At 35.9% G+C, this 16,351-nt stretch overlaps 2 protein-coding genes across 2 annotated transcripts in view; one reads left to right on the top strand and one right to left on the bottom strand.

The window, feature by feature from the left end:
- Nucleotides 1-16,351, bottom strand: part of LOC141435182 (ras-GEF domain-containing family member 1B-like) — a 32,313-nt gene that overhangs the window by 14,525 nt on the left and 1,437 nt on the right. The gene's annotated exons all lie outside the window — the stretch shown is intronic.
- The window catches only part of LOC141435251 (dynein axonemal heavy chain 6-like), a 71,326-nt gene continuing 56,963 nt past the window's right edge, over nucleotides 1,989-16,351 (top strand). The window contains 12 exon segments of the mRNA XM_074097912.1: nucleotides 1,989-2,309; nucleotides 2,598-2,682; nucleotides 3,378-3,465; nucleotides 4,157-4,379; nucleotides 5,734-5,875; nucleotides 8,806-9,045; nucleotides 10,943-11,160; nucleotides 11,230-11,413; nucleotides 11,819-12,390; nucleotides 15,239-15,471; nucleotides 15,660-15,808; nucleotides 16,152-16,280. Of these exon segments, the coding sequence (XP_073954013.1) occupies nucleotides 2,206-2,309; nucleotides 2,598-2,682; nucleotides 3,378-3,465; nucleotides 4,157-4,379; nucleotides 5,734-5,875; nucleotides 8,806-9,045; nucleotides 10,943-11,160; nucleotides 11,230-11,413; nucleotides 11,819-12,390; nucleotides 15,239-15,471; nucleotides 15,660-15,808; nucleotides 16,152-16,280 (2,367 nt within the window). The 5' untranslated portion in view covers nucleotides 1,989-2,205.

Genomic DNA, 16,351 nt, shown 5'->3' with positions numbered 1-16,351 from the left:
GACGTGTCAACTGCACGCAACAAGAAAGAAACCAATTATTTTCCGATTTGGTAGTCGCCCACCACGGACCGCGTACCGACCATCAAACAAAACACAACATCTAAGATCACCATCAAAATTGTACGTACTGTATTATATATTTCGATGAAGATCTCAAACAAACCACAACGTCGATCCAACGGAAACAAAAGTACAGTCAAAGGACATAAATATATCGACCTTATGGTTATCTAGTGGTACAAACAAAGGTGTATAAATCGAAATAGGTGTATAGATATTTATAAGTCTTGATAATGTTCATGTATACATTAATAACCCTGACGTGACAACGTTACGTGTGCCTTGTTCACAAACTACAAAGAGGCCCTGGGACCCAAGTGAAAAAGGGGTTAAGACTGCAGAAATTACACATCTTTTTTTCTATTTAATGTGTAAAAGGTTTTAAGTCGCCATCAGCTGTTCAACTTCCGCAGAATTAACTCCTTTTACACTAGGGCCCCAGGTTAACGGTGTTTGGTGCAAGTACTAGGTAGGTATCTGCCAAATCGGAACGTGGAATACAACAAAGAATAAGATAAGAGCGAGCAGTCATGTCATGACATGATGTAGTTAAATAAAGGTAGTACACCGATACGATGTGATATTGGATTAGAATGCCTACACAATGAAAACATCACACGTAATGACTAAAAGGATCTTAAATAAAATTTACGTCTACCTACACTGTTATTATTTCAAAGCTGGCAGTATTGGAATAAAAACAGTAGGGCTACTACGAAATTCGAAAATTGAAGCTCGTATAGTACTGGACCGTCCCGTCCCGCTGACGCTAATATTATTCATACGAGACGAGAATGAGAAAGACGATACGATACAAACACAAACTACAAACTTCGAAGTAGCTCTACAGCTTAGCCGTATAGACCCTATACTATAATACTCTATAATACTACTACACAAAAACCGGCCAATCAAGAGCGTGTCGGAAACGCCCGAAATAGGGTTCCGTAGCCATTACGAAAAAATTAAGTAATATTTTTCTAAGGATTTCGTATTTTTTACGGAATATTCCAATTTTATACCTTAGGCTGTTATTTACTGTTAAACTACTAATAATTCTCAAGCAATCTTAGCCGTTATAGTTTTCCTTGTAAATTTGATATACTATCTACCATCTTTAATTTTTTTTTAATTTTCCACCCACCGGTTTTGATTTTAGAGGGGGGGGGGGGAGACGCTCGATTTTAATGAAAATTTGCACTTTAAAGTTGAATATTTCGCAAACAAATCACTGAATCGAAAAATCGTTTTAGGAAACCCCTAATGGTTTTAAAATACCTATTTAATGGTACCCCACACTACAAGATTGGATTAGAGAAAAAAAATCACTCTCACTTAACGGCTATTTATTATTGTACCATTATGTCGGAACAGATTACTTATATATTCGTGCAAAATTACAGCTTTCTAGCATTGATAGTCCCTACAGGGCTACTACGAAACCCGAAACTGGAAGGTCGTATCGTATCGTCCCTCTCGCTCTCTTATTAAATAGTATAAGTGTCCGAGGGACCGCACGACACGAACTTCGAGTTTCGAGTTTCGTAGTAGCCCTGCTGACCAAAGCCGCGGACGGAGACAAGACATGGCGAAAATATTAAGGTTCCGTTTTTGCCATTTTGGCGACGGAACCCTAAAAATCGAACTTCGTATCTTGCCGACCCGCTGACTTATATAATACGAGAGTAAGAGATGGCACGACACGACTTCGATTTTTTGAAATTTCATAGTAGCCCCCAGGCCCTATACTACGAAGTGATAAATTCGAACTTCGTATCTTGCTGTCCCGCTGACGCTAACATTGTTGAATACGAGAGTGAGAGAAACAGTACGATACGAACGAACTTTACGACTTCGACAAACAAAATAAAACTGTCATAGACAAGTTTTTGCAAAGTAAAAATATTCAAACTGAAGTTCCAGTCGAACTTCGATCTGTGTTTGGTTGCTATTTGCGATTTGTAAACAAGGAATACTATTAATTAATTCTCTGCTCTCTTATTGATTGTGCCAAAAATTGTGCATTGCGAGTACCTTGATTTAACTGAATGAAAGCGAATTATACATCACTGTTTCAATAATTATCCGGCAACTTGCCGGCGGCAAGTTGTAAACAAATCTGACTATTGTTATATTATGTGAACTATGTTGAACGGTGGCAGAAAGCCTTCTACACCAAACCCAACAATATTACCAGCAATCGAGACTTTACAGAGAAATGTCCGTAAAGCACCGACTATCTATACTAGGTATATATTAAATTGTCTCCTAAAGATGTGTGCCACCCTAATCTGTCCATTTTAGGGACGTATGGAGTTATGGACAGATTAGGCTGGCACAAATCTTAGTTGTTTGTTATGTTCATAATATTAGTATGGACATATGTCCCTACATGTGTACATAACAACTTTATTACTTTACAATGTCATGCTAAGTATCTAAGCTCTTATAACTATGGATTAAATATATTGGTTATTTTATTATTTGATGATCATGATGAGAACTTAAAACTTATTAAAGAAATATGTGTTTTTCAGGAAGGCTCGGGATATACCCTTTCATTTACCTCACAGAAAGTTATTGGATAAAATAGAATATGTTAAAAAACAGCCAGAACCCTTGGTAATTACTTTCTTGCAGAATTTCTAATTATACATGATTATTGGAATTTTGATGAACAGTATGACATTTTTGTCTGTATTTCTATGTAAAGCCGAACCATTTTGATTTCTGACCCCCATAGAATGTTCTCACAGTAGTTGTCATTCCCTGTAAAGCAATGCAATATCACTGACTTTTTCTACAAAAAGGTTCCCCAGTGGGTCACGATTCAGTTAGTTTGATTTTGAGGGAACATCTGAATCTGTCATGCAAAAGCTTATTAGCTTATAAAAAATTAGGAAGTACCTACAAGATTTCTTAGTACCTTCTTAATGCTGCTTAAAATAAGTTTTTTGTTAAAAAAAACATTTTAAATACAAGCTTTTTTGCTGACTGTAGTTTTTGTCACTGTATTTGTCATATTAGATTTCCGTACCAAATTTCAAATCAATGCCATTTGCCGATAAAGAGTTTGATCCTGCAGAGACGATCCTGGCTGGACCACCATGATGTCACTACCAGATTATTGTATTGTCGCCAGATTTACTTGAGTATGCCAAATTAAAAGTCAATCTGACCACTGGAAGTGGGTCAAACTCAACTTGCAAGAATTTACCCGCACATACATAGATACATACATATGAAATGAAATGAAATACATATACATTAAACATACATTGCAAGTTAAATAAAAGCTTTTAATTATATTTATTTAGACTGGTTTTAGCGAAGCTCAGGCGAACAGACTTCTTGTGGAAAGAAGACAAACTAAATTAGAACCCCTGTATTTGGATGATAGCCTAAGTAAGTTTCTTTTTAGTTATATTAGTTCAATAAGTACCTAAAGATAGGGGCCTAGTGTGAGTGACTCGTACACTGGAAGTTCTGTATTTGAGGATATTTCTCCATGAAAACATTTTTTTATTTTCCTTTACTTTCACTAATGACATCTTACTTCTGGCCAATTCATTTTTCCATGAGTTTGCTGATTTGGATATTTGGTGTTAATTGATACCTCAAAGCCAAGGCTGGCTGGCCAAACCCCAGCCACAAAACAGCCTGCCAAAGCATTTTGAATTTGCTCACCAATGCATTATTTTGCCGGCTTTTCTTCTTTGTGTATAATTTTATTAGTTAAGTACCTCTGAAAGTAGTGGCATGGCGTCGCCTCAGATAAATATCCTCATATAATAAAATTGTCTATTTATAATATTTACTGGCCATCTCCGTCCACTCCACTCTCCACTCCGGCTACTACGTCGGCGTAGAATTCGTTTTTCGCTATCCCGCGGGAACTGTGTAATTTTCCAGGATAAAAACTATCCTATGTCCTTCTCCGGGGCTCAAACTATCTGTATACCGAATTTTATCTAAATCGGTTTTGTGGTTTAGACGTGATGAAGTAACAAACAAAAATACTTAAAAACATTCGTATTTATAACATTAGTGGATGTGAGACCTCTTTTACAGTTTTGTGTAACATGATTTTCCTCAGCGAATATAAAAAAGAAAAAAGCCATAAAAATAAGAGAGTCTGACTCTCAAGCAGAAGTTTCTCAAAAGGAAAATGCGACCACTGACCCATTGAAAGTGAAACCAGTTGTTGCTTCTCAGAAAGAAGTAATTGATTATGTGAGAAATAATCCGGACTGTGGATTCCTCTACATGATATATGCTGTTCATCCTGAGAATGTGTATTTTACCCCTTATTATTTAAAGTGAGTAATTTTTTTTATAGGTCATAACTCAAATTTTAATACGTACCTAATAAAATTTAACTTACTACATATGTATATAAAATTACATTTACTTAAGTAATTGTAAATATTTCTATTTTTCTGTCACTTGATCAAGGCCGGATTAACCATAATAAGGGCCCCTAGGCAATACAATTCACGGGGCCCCTTTCCTTGGTTTTTTTTTTACGTTGAGGTAAATATTTTACTCGTGTGTTTTAGCGTGATAAGTCCTGTTTATGGTATTCTGACTGAGTGAAAATCACGAAAGTTTAAAACGTTCTATTTTATTTTCTATTAGGTACAATATTTTTATATATTTTTCAATTGATAAATAGGTAATGGAGCAGGAAAGAGCAATGAGACGCGACGCGGTTATTTTAAATTGGGTAGTATTTAAAGCGAACATCAAAAAAGCAATTTTTTTATCAAAAGAAAAAAAAAGAAAATACCATAAACGATATGGCACGGTATTTTAATTATGAGCGAAAATCACGAAAGTTTAAAACAAAAAAAAAAGTTCACATCAAAATTACTGATACAGCCAAATATTCAACTCAAAATACCAACTACTTAATAGCAATTTATATTCGTGGCGCACCGCTATAGTGCTAGCGGTACGCCAAAAAAAGCTGGTGAAATATGGTGTGAAAGGCACGAAAATCGGAACAATTGATCTTCAGACCATACGAATCAATTTGACTGGTAGCACAAAAAAAAAGAGAGTAGTTATGACGTCCTCTTTTTTTGTATGGATTTTTTTTTTGTTCTGAAACCTATCGTGAGTGGTATATAATGAAAGGGCTTACTAAGCCGATTCTAAAAATATATCACATCATAATATTTCAGTCACTTTTTTAAATTAAAATATTAAATCATTTTCAAAACATACCAAGTTTGGGCTCCTCTAGATATGGTACGGTAGAATCATTATTTATAAAATATACCTAAAATTATATGTAATAGCCTCATATCCAACCCCAAGAAAGCAATTTTGAAAATATTTACATTACGTAAACGTACGTTTACGTAATTTTTTTTTTTTTTTTTATATTGGAATATGTGATAGTCACATTTACACGCCTTATGGATAATCGGGCCCTGCACTGCATATGCTTTTCCTATTAATCCTACTCGTATGTGCGTGCGAGCGTGCGTACTCGTATGTACGTCGCACGGCGTGACGTCAGGCGGAACTATAACTAACTCTAATCTACAGCATTTTTAGTTTAATTGATTTCAAAAAAATACGTGTCAAATGTTTTCTGACAATCTCTATCGTCTGTTATCTCTATCGTGACTTTGTGTATAAGTAACTTATTTGTACTTCATGTAGCGTGGTGCCTTACGAAGGCATTGATAAGAAGAATTATTTGACTATCAGTGCATGTGGAGTGACACATTTCACCAATGAAATGGTTTTCACTGGCCTACCATCGTGGGAACAGGAGTATACTATATTTGTAAAACTAACAGATGTAAGGCACTTAATTTTCTCAATTTTTCTGTAGATTGATTGCTTTATTGCTTATCAGAAGTACCTACTATTTAATAATCTATTAAAGCTACAATATAATCAATGATGCGACGACCGTTAAATTAGCCACGATTTATTTATTTTATTTTAATTCTATCTTGATTTCCCTCTGCCACAAAACGTTGATATAAAGGCTAAATAAGTTATAATAGGATAAATATTTGACGTTCCGCGGTAAAAGGTACCTTATGGCGGTTTTTAGTTTCGGAGATATTAAATGTTTCGTAAAAGTGGCTGAAAAATACCGTTTTTTTATTACTATTTCAGAAAATATAAGATCTAAGAATTCTTTACCTGTTTGTATTTTCATTATAAGTAAGCTTAAAGCCACTTAGTTATGGCTCTCAATTTTAGTAGAAAAGGTACCTTATGACCATTATATGTTTAAATGCTTCGCTTTTGTCATTTCTACTCCTAGGTACCTCCGTCTAAAGTTTGACTTTGCTGGCTCGCATCTGCACTAAACGCACTAACATTTACGCATCGTTCCCTCTCTGTCTCTATTTGAAAAAAATTGACAATTTGTACCATCTGAATCCCAAGACATACTTTGCCCAAGTCCCCAACTGACAGAATCTCAAGATAATGACCCCTTAGAAAGTCTTCCGGACTTGCTACCACTCAGCCTCAGCCTATTTATAAGTAGTTCCAGTGGTATTCAGCCATTACCGATTATAAAACGCAAATGCAATATTGGTTGTGAAGTGAGTCTCAGAAATCAAGTTCGCGGTGGTGTATATTTCTGTAAAAAAAAACGACCAAGAGCGTGTCGGACACGCCCAAGATAGGGTTCCGTCGTAGCCATTACGAAAAAATCAAATAATATTTTTCTAATGTTTTCGTATTGTGTACGGAATCTTCCAAGTTTAGGGTATCATATTTTAAACCTTAGGCTGCTATTTACTCTTAAACTACTAATAATTCTCAAGCAATCTTAGCCGTTATAGTTTTTATTTATCTACCATACTGATTTTTTTTTCAAATTTTTCTACCCAACAGTAAGTTTTAGATTGAAGATTGAAGCTCGTTTTTAATGAAATTTTGCATTTAAAGTTGAATATTTCACAAACAGATCGCTGAATCTAAAAATCGTCTAGTCAACCTCCTAATGGTTTAAAAAGACCTATCCAACGATACCCAATACTATAGGGTTAGTAGGGTTAGGGGTAGGGGTATAGAAAAAAAATACCCCACTTACGTGACCCTAAATAGTACATTGTCTTAAGGGCGGTAAATAAGGAATTACGAACGAGAGTCTATTAGAAGCCCGAAGTCGAAGACTGAGGTCTTTAATGAGTCGATGTTCGTAATTAGTACCGCCCGTGCGACATGCAATGTTTTTCATCACAATTCAAATTTAATATTTCTAAAATAAAAAATATAATTCTTCCAAATATTGACGATACCATAGGCTGCGCTCTTAGCAGCGCCGCCCTCCCCCTACCTCAGCATGTGCCTGAGCCGCGTGTGCATGTGGTCCTGCAGCAGCGCGCGCAGCACCATCAGTACGGGCACTGACTCATTTACCGTCCTTGGGCTTCATGACAAGAAAATTTGTACGCGCAATGACTCATTTACCGGCCACGGGTTTCATGACAAGCACATTAAGGTCGAGGGTTTTATTTAGGGGGTTGCAACCAAGGTAGCCTGCATGTTTCGACACTGTTTAAGAGCAAGTGTGATGAAAAAAAAATTTCCTACCATTACGTCTGCGCAGTTGCTACATATTATTTCTGCCGCGGATGGACAGACGCACAGACAGACAGAAGACAGACAGACAGACATGGCGAAACTATAAGGGTTCCGTTTTTGCCATTTTGGCTACGGAACCCTAAAAAGATGTTTAGAGCAAGCAAATCCGTAAAATCATGTAACTCAGCCATAAGGCACCTTTTCTTCACATTAAATAAATTTTAGTTTTGAAAGTAGATCGCAAAAAAGAACTGATCATCTTTGTGGCAATTTAGTTTTAAAATAAGAAACATTAATGAAAAAGTTTTCCAGAACTTAAATTATAATAATTTTATCAATTTCATACTCACATGTTGTATGTTTGTTTCCATAAGGTACCTTTTCAAAAATGTATGACACAAAGACTATTAAAGTGATGTAACTTTAAGTGACCTAAAAAGTTAAAAAATCATGTCTGATAATGAAGTTAATGGTTATATTTGATTGTAACGAAAGGATTTATATTTGATAGTAACGAAAGGATTTTGTTTATATATGTGAAAATAATTATGTTGATTGTTACATTAGAACTAAATTCTGTCATTTTTGTGATTTTGCTTGAAAATATTAAAAAATAATAATTTTGATTTCTATTAATTATTTTTTGATTTTGATTTGATTTTTTTAATATTGCTTTTCTTCTTTATTTTCTTTAGGAATTGTTTTCTAATATAGACATTTAAAAATCATGACTACCTACTGCGAAAAAATGCAGAATATAAAGCAAAACATGATTTCCTTGAAATAAGTCAGCGATCATATTAATCGGTCTATATCAAGTTTTGATTTGCAATTATAGAACTTGTATTATATATTTTGATGGACAGAAGCCCAATAAATCATATTTCGTAGTCCACTATGTAACTTAAATCGGCAACATAGTTTTGGAGGTAACTAAGCTTAAGTAGTCTGTTTCCTGAAATTGCACATTTTCCAATACATTTTTCAAAAAATGATATCATCGTAACTATAATACTTAGGACCATGATCTTTTTTTGATATCGATAGCTTAACAATTGCAGATTAAAAGAGTGCCCGTAACTCCATACCGACCACAAGGTACCTTTGACCGCGGAACGTCACAAATTATTGTATTTTCATAGAATTCAGCACACTTTTATAGTGATACCTATTTTTCAGATAAAGTTTTTCAGAGTATACAGATATTGGAAAGCATTTTATGTTTGGAGAAAATCTATTCTATTCAGAAAGTACACAAAGACTCGCACTAAACTAGCTAAGAATCTGTTCATTTTAACGCCATTGCTTGCTAAAGCTCTTCTTAGCATTCAGGCCATGTGCTGCGAAATGTATATGAAAACATTTGCCGATATTAGTCGAGACATGGATACTGCCTTCTTCTATTTCTTTGAAGTACAAGTGAGTAAATGGGTACCCGCAAGTTATACTCAATTCTAATTTTAATAGACTTTAGCACAACTTTAGTGTGTAGTGTGATGAACTCAGATATGATTTTTAAGTTTCTTTACCCAAGGTTTGTTAGATAATTTTCACAAACCGTAAAACGGGGTGAGTAGGGACGAAATCGAAGTTCAAACCTGGATAAAAGTTTATTTTTATATGTGGCACATTGATTTATATACAAAAAAAGTGTTCCGGATGTATGAATTTTAGTTTGCCATTGATAACTTGTTGTTTCATCTCATAGCTTCAACGATAAACACATAATAGTAGGCAATCCCATCTCACCCCGTAGTTGGGATTAGAAGGGATAGCAATGGGGTGAGATGGGAAAATTGCTAGGTTTGACACTGTCAGATTATGATAATAGCTTGACTTGTCAATAGAATATTTTATTTATGTAGCAAAATTATGTTTTATTTATGCTCCTACATAAAATAATTTAATGTTTTCTGTAAGTTGTGACCTTTATTTTTGTGACGTATAGTTTTTTAGTTTTTTTTTATAATTACTTTGGTCTACTTATATAGAGTTAGTACCTAAGGTGAAAAAAAAATTGCACCATCTGTCTAAAACAACGTCTGTCTGTATTTGTATTTCCATGTAATCCTCCGAAAAATCAATTAAAATACGAAAAAAAGATCGCCGAAACTAAATATATATGTTTTGAACATGAAACTACCGTGAGACTCACTCATATTAAATATATTGACCCGGATTACTCATGTCTTAAATCGAGTTTAGCTCGACATGTCAGGCTAATCCGTAGCCCGAAACATGTCGAGCTAAACTCAATATATTAAATATATATGTTACCCCAAATTTAATGCGAGCGAAGCTGCGGGAAAAAGCTAGTTTTAATATAAATTGTTTATTTATTTTGCAATTTCTTCAACTCCTCCGATACTTCAATATTTTTTATTAAAATAATATTTACCATTTTATCATATGTCACTTTCACTAGGTACTCATGTAAATTGACAACCCTGAACTACAAACACTAACTCCCCCCTCTATCATCCCGGTACACCCCGTTCGTAAAACCAACTCTCCCCATTCATGACCTACCTAACTGTCCCCGTTGTCGTCCCAACTCACCCCTCAATGCATCTTCAGTAATCCTCACCCCGTAAAATTCCTCAAATGCGGTTCAATCGTTTTATAAGTTAAAACCATTATAAATAAGGAAATTATAACTTGTGTTTTTCTATTTTCAATAAGCCTCGTAAGTATATAAACGATATCCGGATAGTTGATGAACACTTACTTTGGCAAATTTCACATTAAAACGAAGTTAAATTCAAACAAAAATCCGCCGCTTTCGAGCATCAACTTTGACAGTGAATTTATGTTTCAAAATTGTATGATTCGGCAACTTAGCGTTGCCAAAAGAAGAAAAAATATGTCTAAAAATATAATCAAATTACTTTAAGAGCAACCTGAGCCCGGAAATTAACGAAGCTATTGAAAAAAAAAACTGTATTCGCATCCCTACTCCCCCCGCAATTTTTCTGAGTAGCGAATTTTCACATCGCGTGTTTTCACGATCGCAAATTTACTTGTTTGTCTTTAATCGATAACGAGTTTTCGTGAAGCGTTTATAAGGATCGCGTTTATTTTTTTCGCTTATTTTACCAGTCGATTATTTTATTATTCGCAACTATTATCATATAAACATAACACCAACACGGGAATAGCATTTATTGTTCGAACTGATTAATTGGTATCGCTGGACAAACGGCGTATCCATATCACTCTTTCTATTTGGAATCCCGCAGTATGGCATCCAAATCCCCGATCACTGCTTATTATTAGAAATATTAAAAAATAATCCGTTTTAACAATTAAATTTCAGATGAGACAGATAGAATATACTAGAGAAAAGTTATCAGAATACAGATCTGTTGTCTTGGACGTCATCACACAAGCCTGCCATGCAGCTCTATATCAACAAGGTTTCGTATTCGACGACAGAAATATACCGCCGTTCGTAATAATTAGAGGTAAACCAACTGGCGGCATGTCTTACACAGAAAAGGCCAATAAAAGAAAGTATTGTGAAAGACTAGCCTGGTAAGCGTTATATTTTTCGAATATTTAGCTTGGTATAGGTAGAAACCGTTACGAACTTTAATTTTTCAGTTTTATAAAGTTAACGGACTACATGACTAACTACATGCTGTATCGCTTAACGAAGAGGTCAAATGCCATGATGGCTGATATGTTGCGAATACATGCTAGTTTTACTCCAGACGACAGTCTATTAGCCAGCAAGGTGGTAGACGAGGTGCTTGAGGTCATACCCAGAGATTCTGAAACTTGCAAGGTACGAAAAATACGTTAATAACCGTTTGTGCGAATCGTGTTCATTTAACTATATTCCTTATTATTTATTTAACGTGAAGGAAACAGTAAGCAATTATTACAAAAAACAAAATAGTTAAATAACTCGCCCCTTGCCATTCCAAGCGCAAAAGTGTCCATAACGCTCACGACATTTCCACATTGAATAGCTATGGACAGCCTATGCATCAGAAATGACTCGGAGCGAGGGTCTTCCCCTTTTTGTCTGAGCCGACGGCCCAAATCCCGCACAAAACGCTTTGCGTCCGTTCCCCAGCGATATTATATATTCCTTATTATTGCGTAAACCTTACTACGCTGCGGGTGCATTTCTTTCGTTTTCCGAAGATATTGTACCAAAGTCCTTATGTTTGTCATATTTTTGTAGTGGGCCTTGTTTCAAGTGGATGCTTATGTATTGCCAAGTGGTCAAATTGATTTAAATCCAAGCGAAAAAATAATATCCGGCTATTTGGAGAAAATTACCGATTACTGGGATGAGCATGTGCGGAAATTCCATAATTTCTTGAATGAAGACACATTGCAGATATTTGTGCAGCCCACGGTGATGGGTAAGCAGGTGGAGTGGTCAGCGGGCGTAGCGCCTAACTTGTACTTTCTCATGAACCAAGATAAAAAAATGTTGGAAGACATCGCTTTCATACCCTTCTCTTTTAACAACGCTTTCGAATGCGTTTGGAAATTCCTCAAAAGAATGGAAGGGTTTATGGATAATTATCGTGAAGCGCACGAAATGGACACAAGTATAATAAAAAATGAACGGGGACTCGAAGCATTTAGAAAACTTGCCGAGAAGTTGGTGCGACAAATGGAAGCAATAGAAGAGGTCGTTAGTTATCAACCACTAGGACTGATCTTTTTGTGCCTGGTTCCATTCCAAGAACTGTTCAGACCTCAGCCAAAGCGAATTTTTGACGTTATGACTAACACAACTCCTGAGTAAGAATTGTTGTATTTTCTGTATAAATAATGCTATCATAAACATAACTTGTAAAAAATAACAAGTCTCGCAACTCATTTCTTTCTACCGTACAAAAGTGGTGAGATCCATGTAATACCAATTCGGTTACTTTATTCAGTCCCTGCTTAAGGGTCCTTCTGTCTTAGTTATTACGTAATTAGCTAACTTATCAACATCTTATAGTGACCATGTTAATATTAAAAATCTTATTGTTTTAAATAAATATATTGACTTGGCCATCGCATGAAAACACAATGTATCTCACACGTAACATATACTCAGCAGTAGAAAATTTAGACCACTCTACATACAGAATAACTTATTTTTGCATACATTTGAGGGCCATATTAAATTAGACTGTTTAGTGCGATTGCCAAGTCAATCTAGGTATTTATTTAAAACATTTTTTTTTAATTTTAAGATGTTGTTAGACTAGCTAATTACGTAATAACTTAAGACAGAAGAAATTAACCGACTTGGGTATTACATGGATCTCACAACTTCTTACGGTAGAAAGAACTGAGTTGCGAGACTTGTTTTTTTTTATTCACAAGGTATGTTTTTGATAGCATCTCATTTATTTTTGTAGATAGTCCTACTTCTTCATACAACTTCACAAGACAGGTCCCTTCTTGCTTTTTCATTCTGTTGACCATTTTACAAGTTACCTTTGAACATAATTATATCTAGGTACGGTCACCAGCACCAATATCTGACACAACAAGCGTGCATAAATATCTGATACGACTTTATTTCTAGGGCCGGAAGGACGTGTCAGATATTTTTCACGCTCCGCTTTTAATATCTACAATGCTGGTGACTGTATAAGTAGAGTCATTCACGATGACGCGTGCCGTGGTTCTTATTACAATTTTTTTTCGACTGTATGGAAAACGAGCGAGTGGGTGTCCTGATGATAAGAGATCACCAGCGCTCATAAACATCTGCAACACCAGGGGTCTAAGTAGTCTAGAGGCCTAAGATGGAATACCTCAAGTGCCAGTAATTTCACCGGCTGTCTTACTCTCCACGCCGAAACACAACAGTGCAAGCACTGCTGCTTCACGGCAGGATTAGCGAGCAAGATGGTGGTAGCAATCCGGGCGGACCTTACACAAGGTCCTACCACCTGCAACAATGACATTAATGTCTAATTTTCACAAAATCACGTCTTCGTGGATGGCACTATACTCAAAACTGGAATTCAAGACCAAAAAATCTACGACAGACATGTCACTGTTAAATCTCTCAATGTCACTTCTGTCACTGTCAAATAAACTTTTTAGGTTTCGCCAACCTTTTTTAACAGTGATCACAAAATTCTATATTGCTCTCGTGTCAGACATTTTTTAAAGCGCAAGTTGTCTCCTGTGGTTTCTGGAATTTTGCTATCAAGTTGCAAAAACTACAATCACCGTACAACGTGAAGAAGAAGAATATGTTTATCTTTAATTTAACTGACATTGGCCTAAGTCTTAAGGCCGCCATTGAGGGGAATAATAATAACCTTTTTTAATATGATTCCTTGTATTGTTATTAAATAAGGACTTTGTGAAAAAAAAAATTTAAGTACTAACTTATTTTCAACTCTCAACTAACATTGAGACAATTTTATTCTAAGGAACATAAACGGGATAAGGTTGCGTTGTTCTACCACAGTTTTTTTCGTATTTGTTGTTATGGCCGCAACAAATACATTATCTGTGAAAATTTCTACTGCCATGGTTTATGTTATGAGATACAGTACAGCCTAATGACAGACGGACAACTGAGTCTTAGTAATGGGCCTCATATTAAATCACAGGAAAGGAATTTGAAAAGGTTAAATGAAATATATTTTTTTACAGTTTTATCCACCATAAACCCCATAAAGCGCGCTACACACTATTACTCTACAGTTTTGTTGATTAGCTAAATGTATGTAAAAAAATAAATCAAATATTAGTTTGATTTTATCTTAATTGTAAATTATTGCACCAAATGTTATGAATACCTGAAGAAATACAAGCACAATGCCAGTTTTTCAACCAAAAATTGCGAAATAATTAAGTTTTTATTCAGGCGTCTAGTATTTATGTAAAAGTAAGTAAACAAAATTACTTCTTTAAATTATAGAATCGAAATTACTAATTTAAAGAATATTCTATAGTGTGTTTAAAAAAAAGGAATGTACTATTGTACACAAATTTTATTTCAGTGGCAACATTGTCGTAGATTTTTTGGTCTTGAATTCCAGTTTGGAGTATAGGTATGCCTATCTACACCTATTATTCTATTAAGTATATTATACATATCGTCACTACGTCTCTCAAATCAATACGTCAACAAATTTGACCCTTAAAACAATGTTCATTAAGTTCACTGGGATAGATCATCGATTTTGAGATACCAGCATTTTTCAAAGTAGTGACGATATTTTGAACATGAAACTACCGTGAGACTCACGACGACACACGACGACGACGTATAGTGACGATATATAGGTACACAGAGGTACCCTGATTCATTCACTGCAAATGTAAAAATACCGTGTTTATACAATGCCTGCTTGGTTACTGAAAATTCAGGCTTCTAGTTTTATCCACAACGAAGTTATAGGGGATCTAAAATGGCCTGAACTGCTTCGAGAAAAGGATGGTACGGCCGTGCCACTTTTTTGCTCGACCTGGCGGGGGCACTGCCGTGCCCCCAAATGTTTAAGTGCCCTGTTGTTTCCAGTGGGAATAGCACCATTCAAAATTATTCCTGGCATGCGGAACTGGAATAAGCCAAATTTATGTTTAATACCATCTCGCTTGATTTTTCTTTCTAAGATTTTCCCAACAGGATCGGTCACGCTTGCATCGAGGAAATTCTCAGCGGCGTAGACAATATCAACGAAGACATAACTAAGGAACCAGAGACTGCAGGCGAGCTGGTCGAGTTTAATTTTATGCTGGATACTCTGGAAGGAAGGGTTGCATTCTTAGAAGAGCGGTTGGAGTACCTCCGCGAGTTGTATGACCTTATGGGCGAGTTCAACATGATGATTCCACCTGACGATATGACGGACTACCTAGGTATGTATACCAGTATCGGGATTTATTTGTAGTCGAGGCTTGCCAGACATGTTTCGAGCCAGTCTGCTTTCTTTTTTAATACAAATAAAGTGACTCGTGTACTTAATTTTAGTTACTATTACTGAGTCTCATAGTAGATTTATGTCAAAGATCAGTTACTAGCCTAACTAGGCGTATTTATTGCACAGGGTTAAGTGTGACGCTTGGTACGCTACGACAGAACGTGGACGCGCGCTTGGAAACGCGAAGCAAGCTCGCGGGGATGTTCGCCAGCCAGATCGGGAAAGACATAATGGAACTGATGCTTGACGTGAACAAGCTCAGAGACGAAGTCGCGGTATAATAGCATTCTGTGCAGTTTATTTTGGATTCTGTGAAATCCTTAAAAGATCACTTTGTTGTTGTCCGTCCGTCTGTCCGTCCGTCCGGCTATCAAGGCTCTTTTTCTAAGGATCGCGTGAAAGTATCATGCTGAAATTAACATACTCAGCTCTGATACCCCTTGGAGCAACCTAAAAATCAAACTTCTATGTCAACGCAATCAAGAGATACAGTCATTAAAATAAAACTGTTTCCATACAAATTGCCGGGGAATCCCGGGGACCCCACACACTGCTTAAATGTTCCCTAGGGGGAGGACTCGGCTACGTGTATACGTTACGTTGCGCTTATAATTGTAGCAACAATGGCTCTACGATGCCAACTCGGATATGGAAAAAGTAATGGAAACGCTCGATGATTTAGCTGAAAAGCTTGCCGCGTGCACGGCGAGAGACAAGCAAATTCGCGAATGGCAGAAGATTTTCAAGGTAGGTAATACTTTGCGAATGCCGTTGAATGTATTATATTATAATTTAATAAAATATAATATTATTTATTT

Source organism: Choristoneura fumiferana, chromosome Z (assembly GCF_025370935.1).
Source record: "Choristoneura fumiferana chromosome Z, NRCan_CFum_1, whole genome shotgun sequence".
In the NCBI taxonomy this organism is placed as follows: domain Eukaryota; kingdom Metazoa; phylum Arthropoda; class Insecta; order Lepidoptera; family Tortricidae; genus Choristoneura; species Choristoneura fumiferana.
The sequence above is the reverse complement of the archived record's forward strand: the minus strand, read 5'-3'. Positions and strand labels throughout refer to the sequence as shown.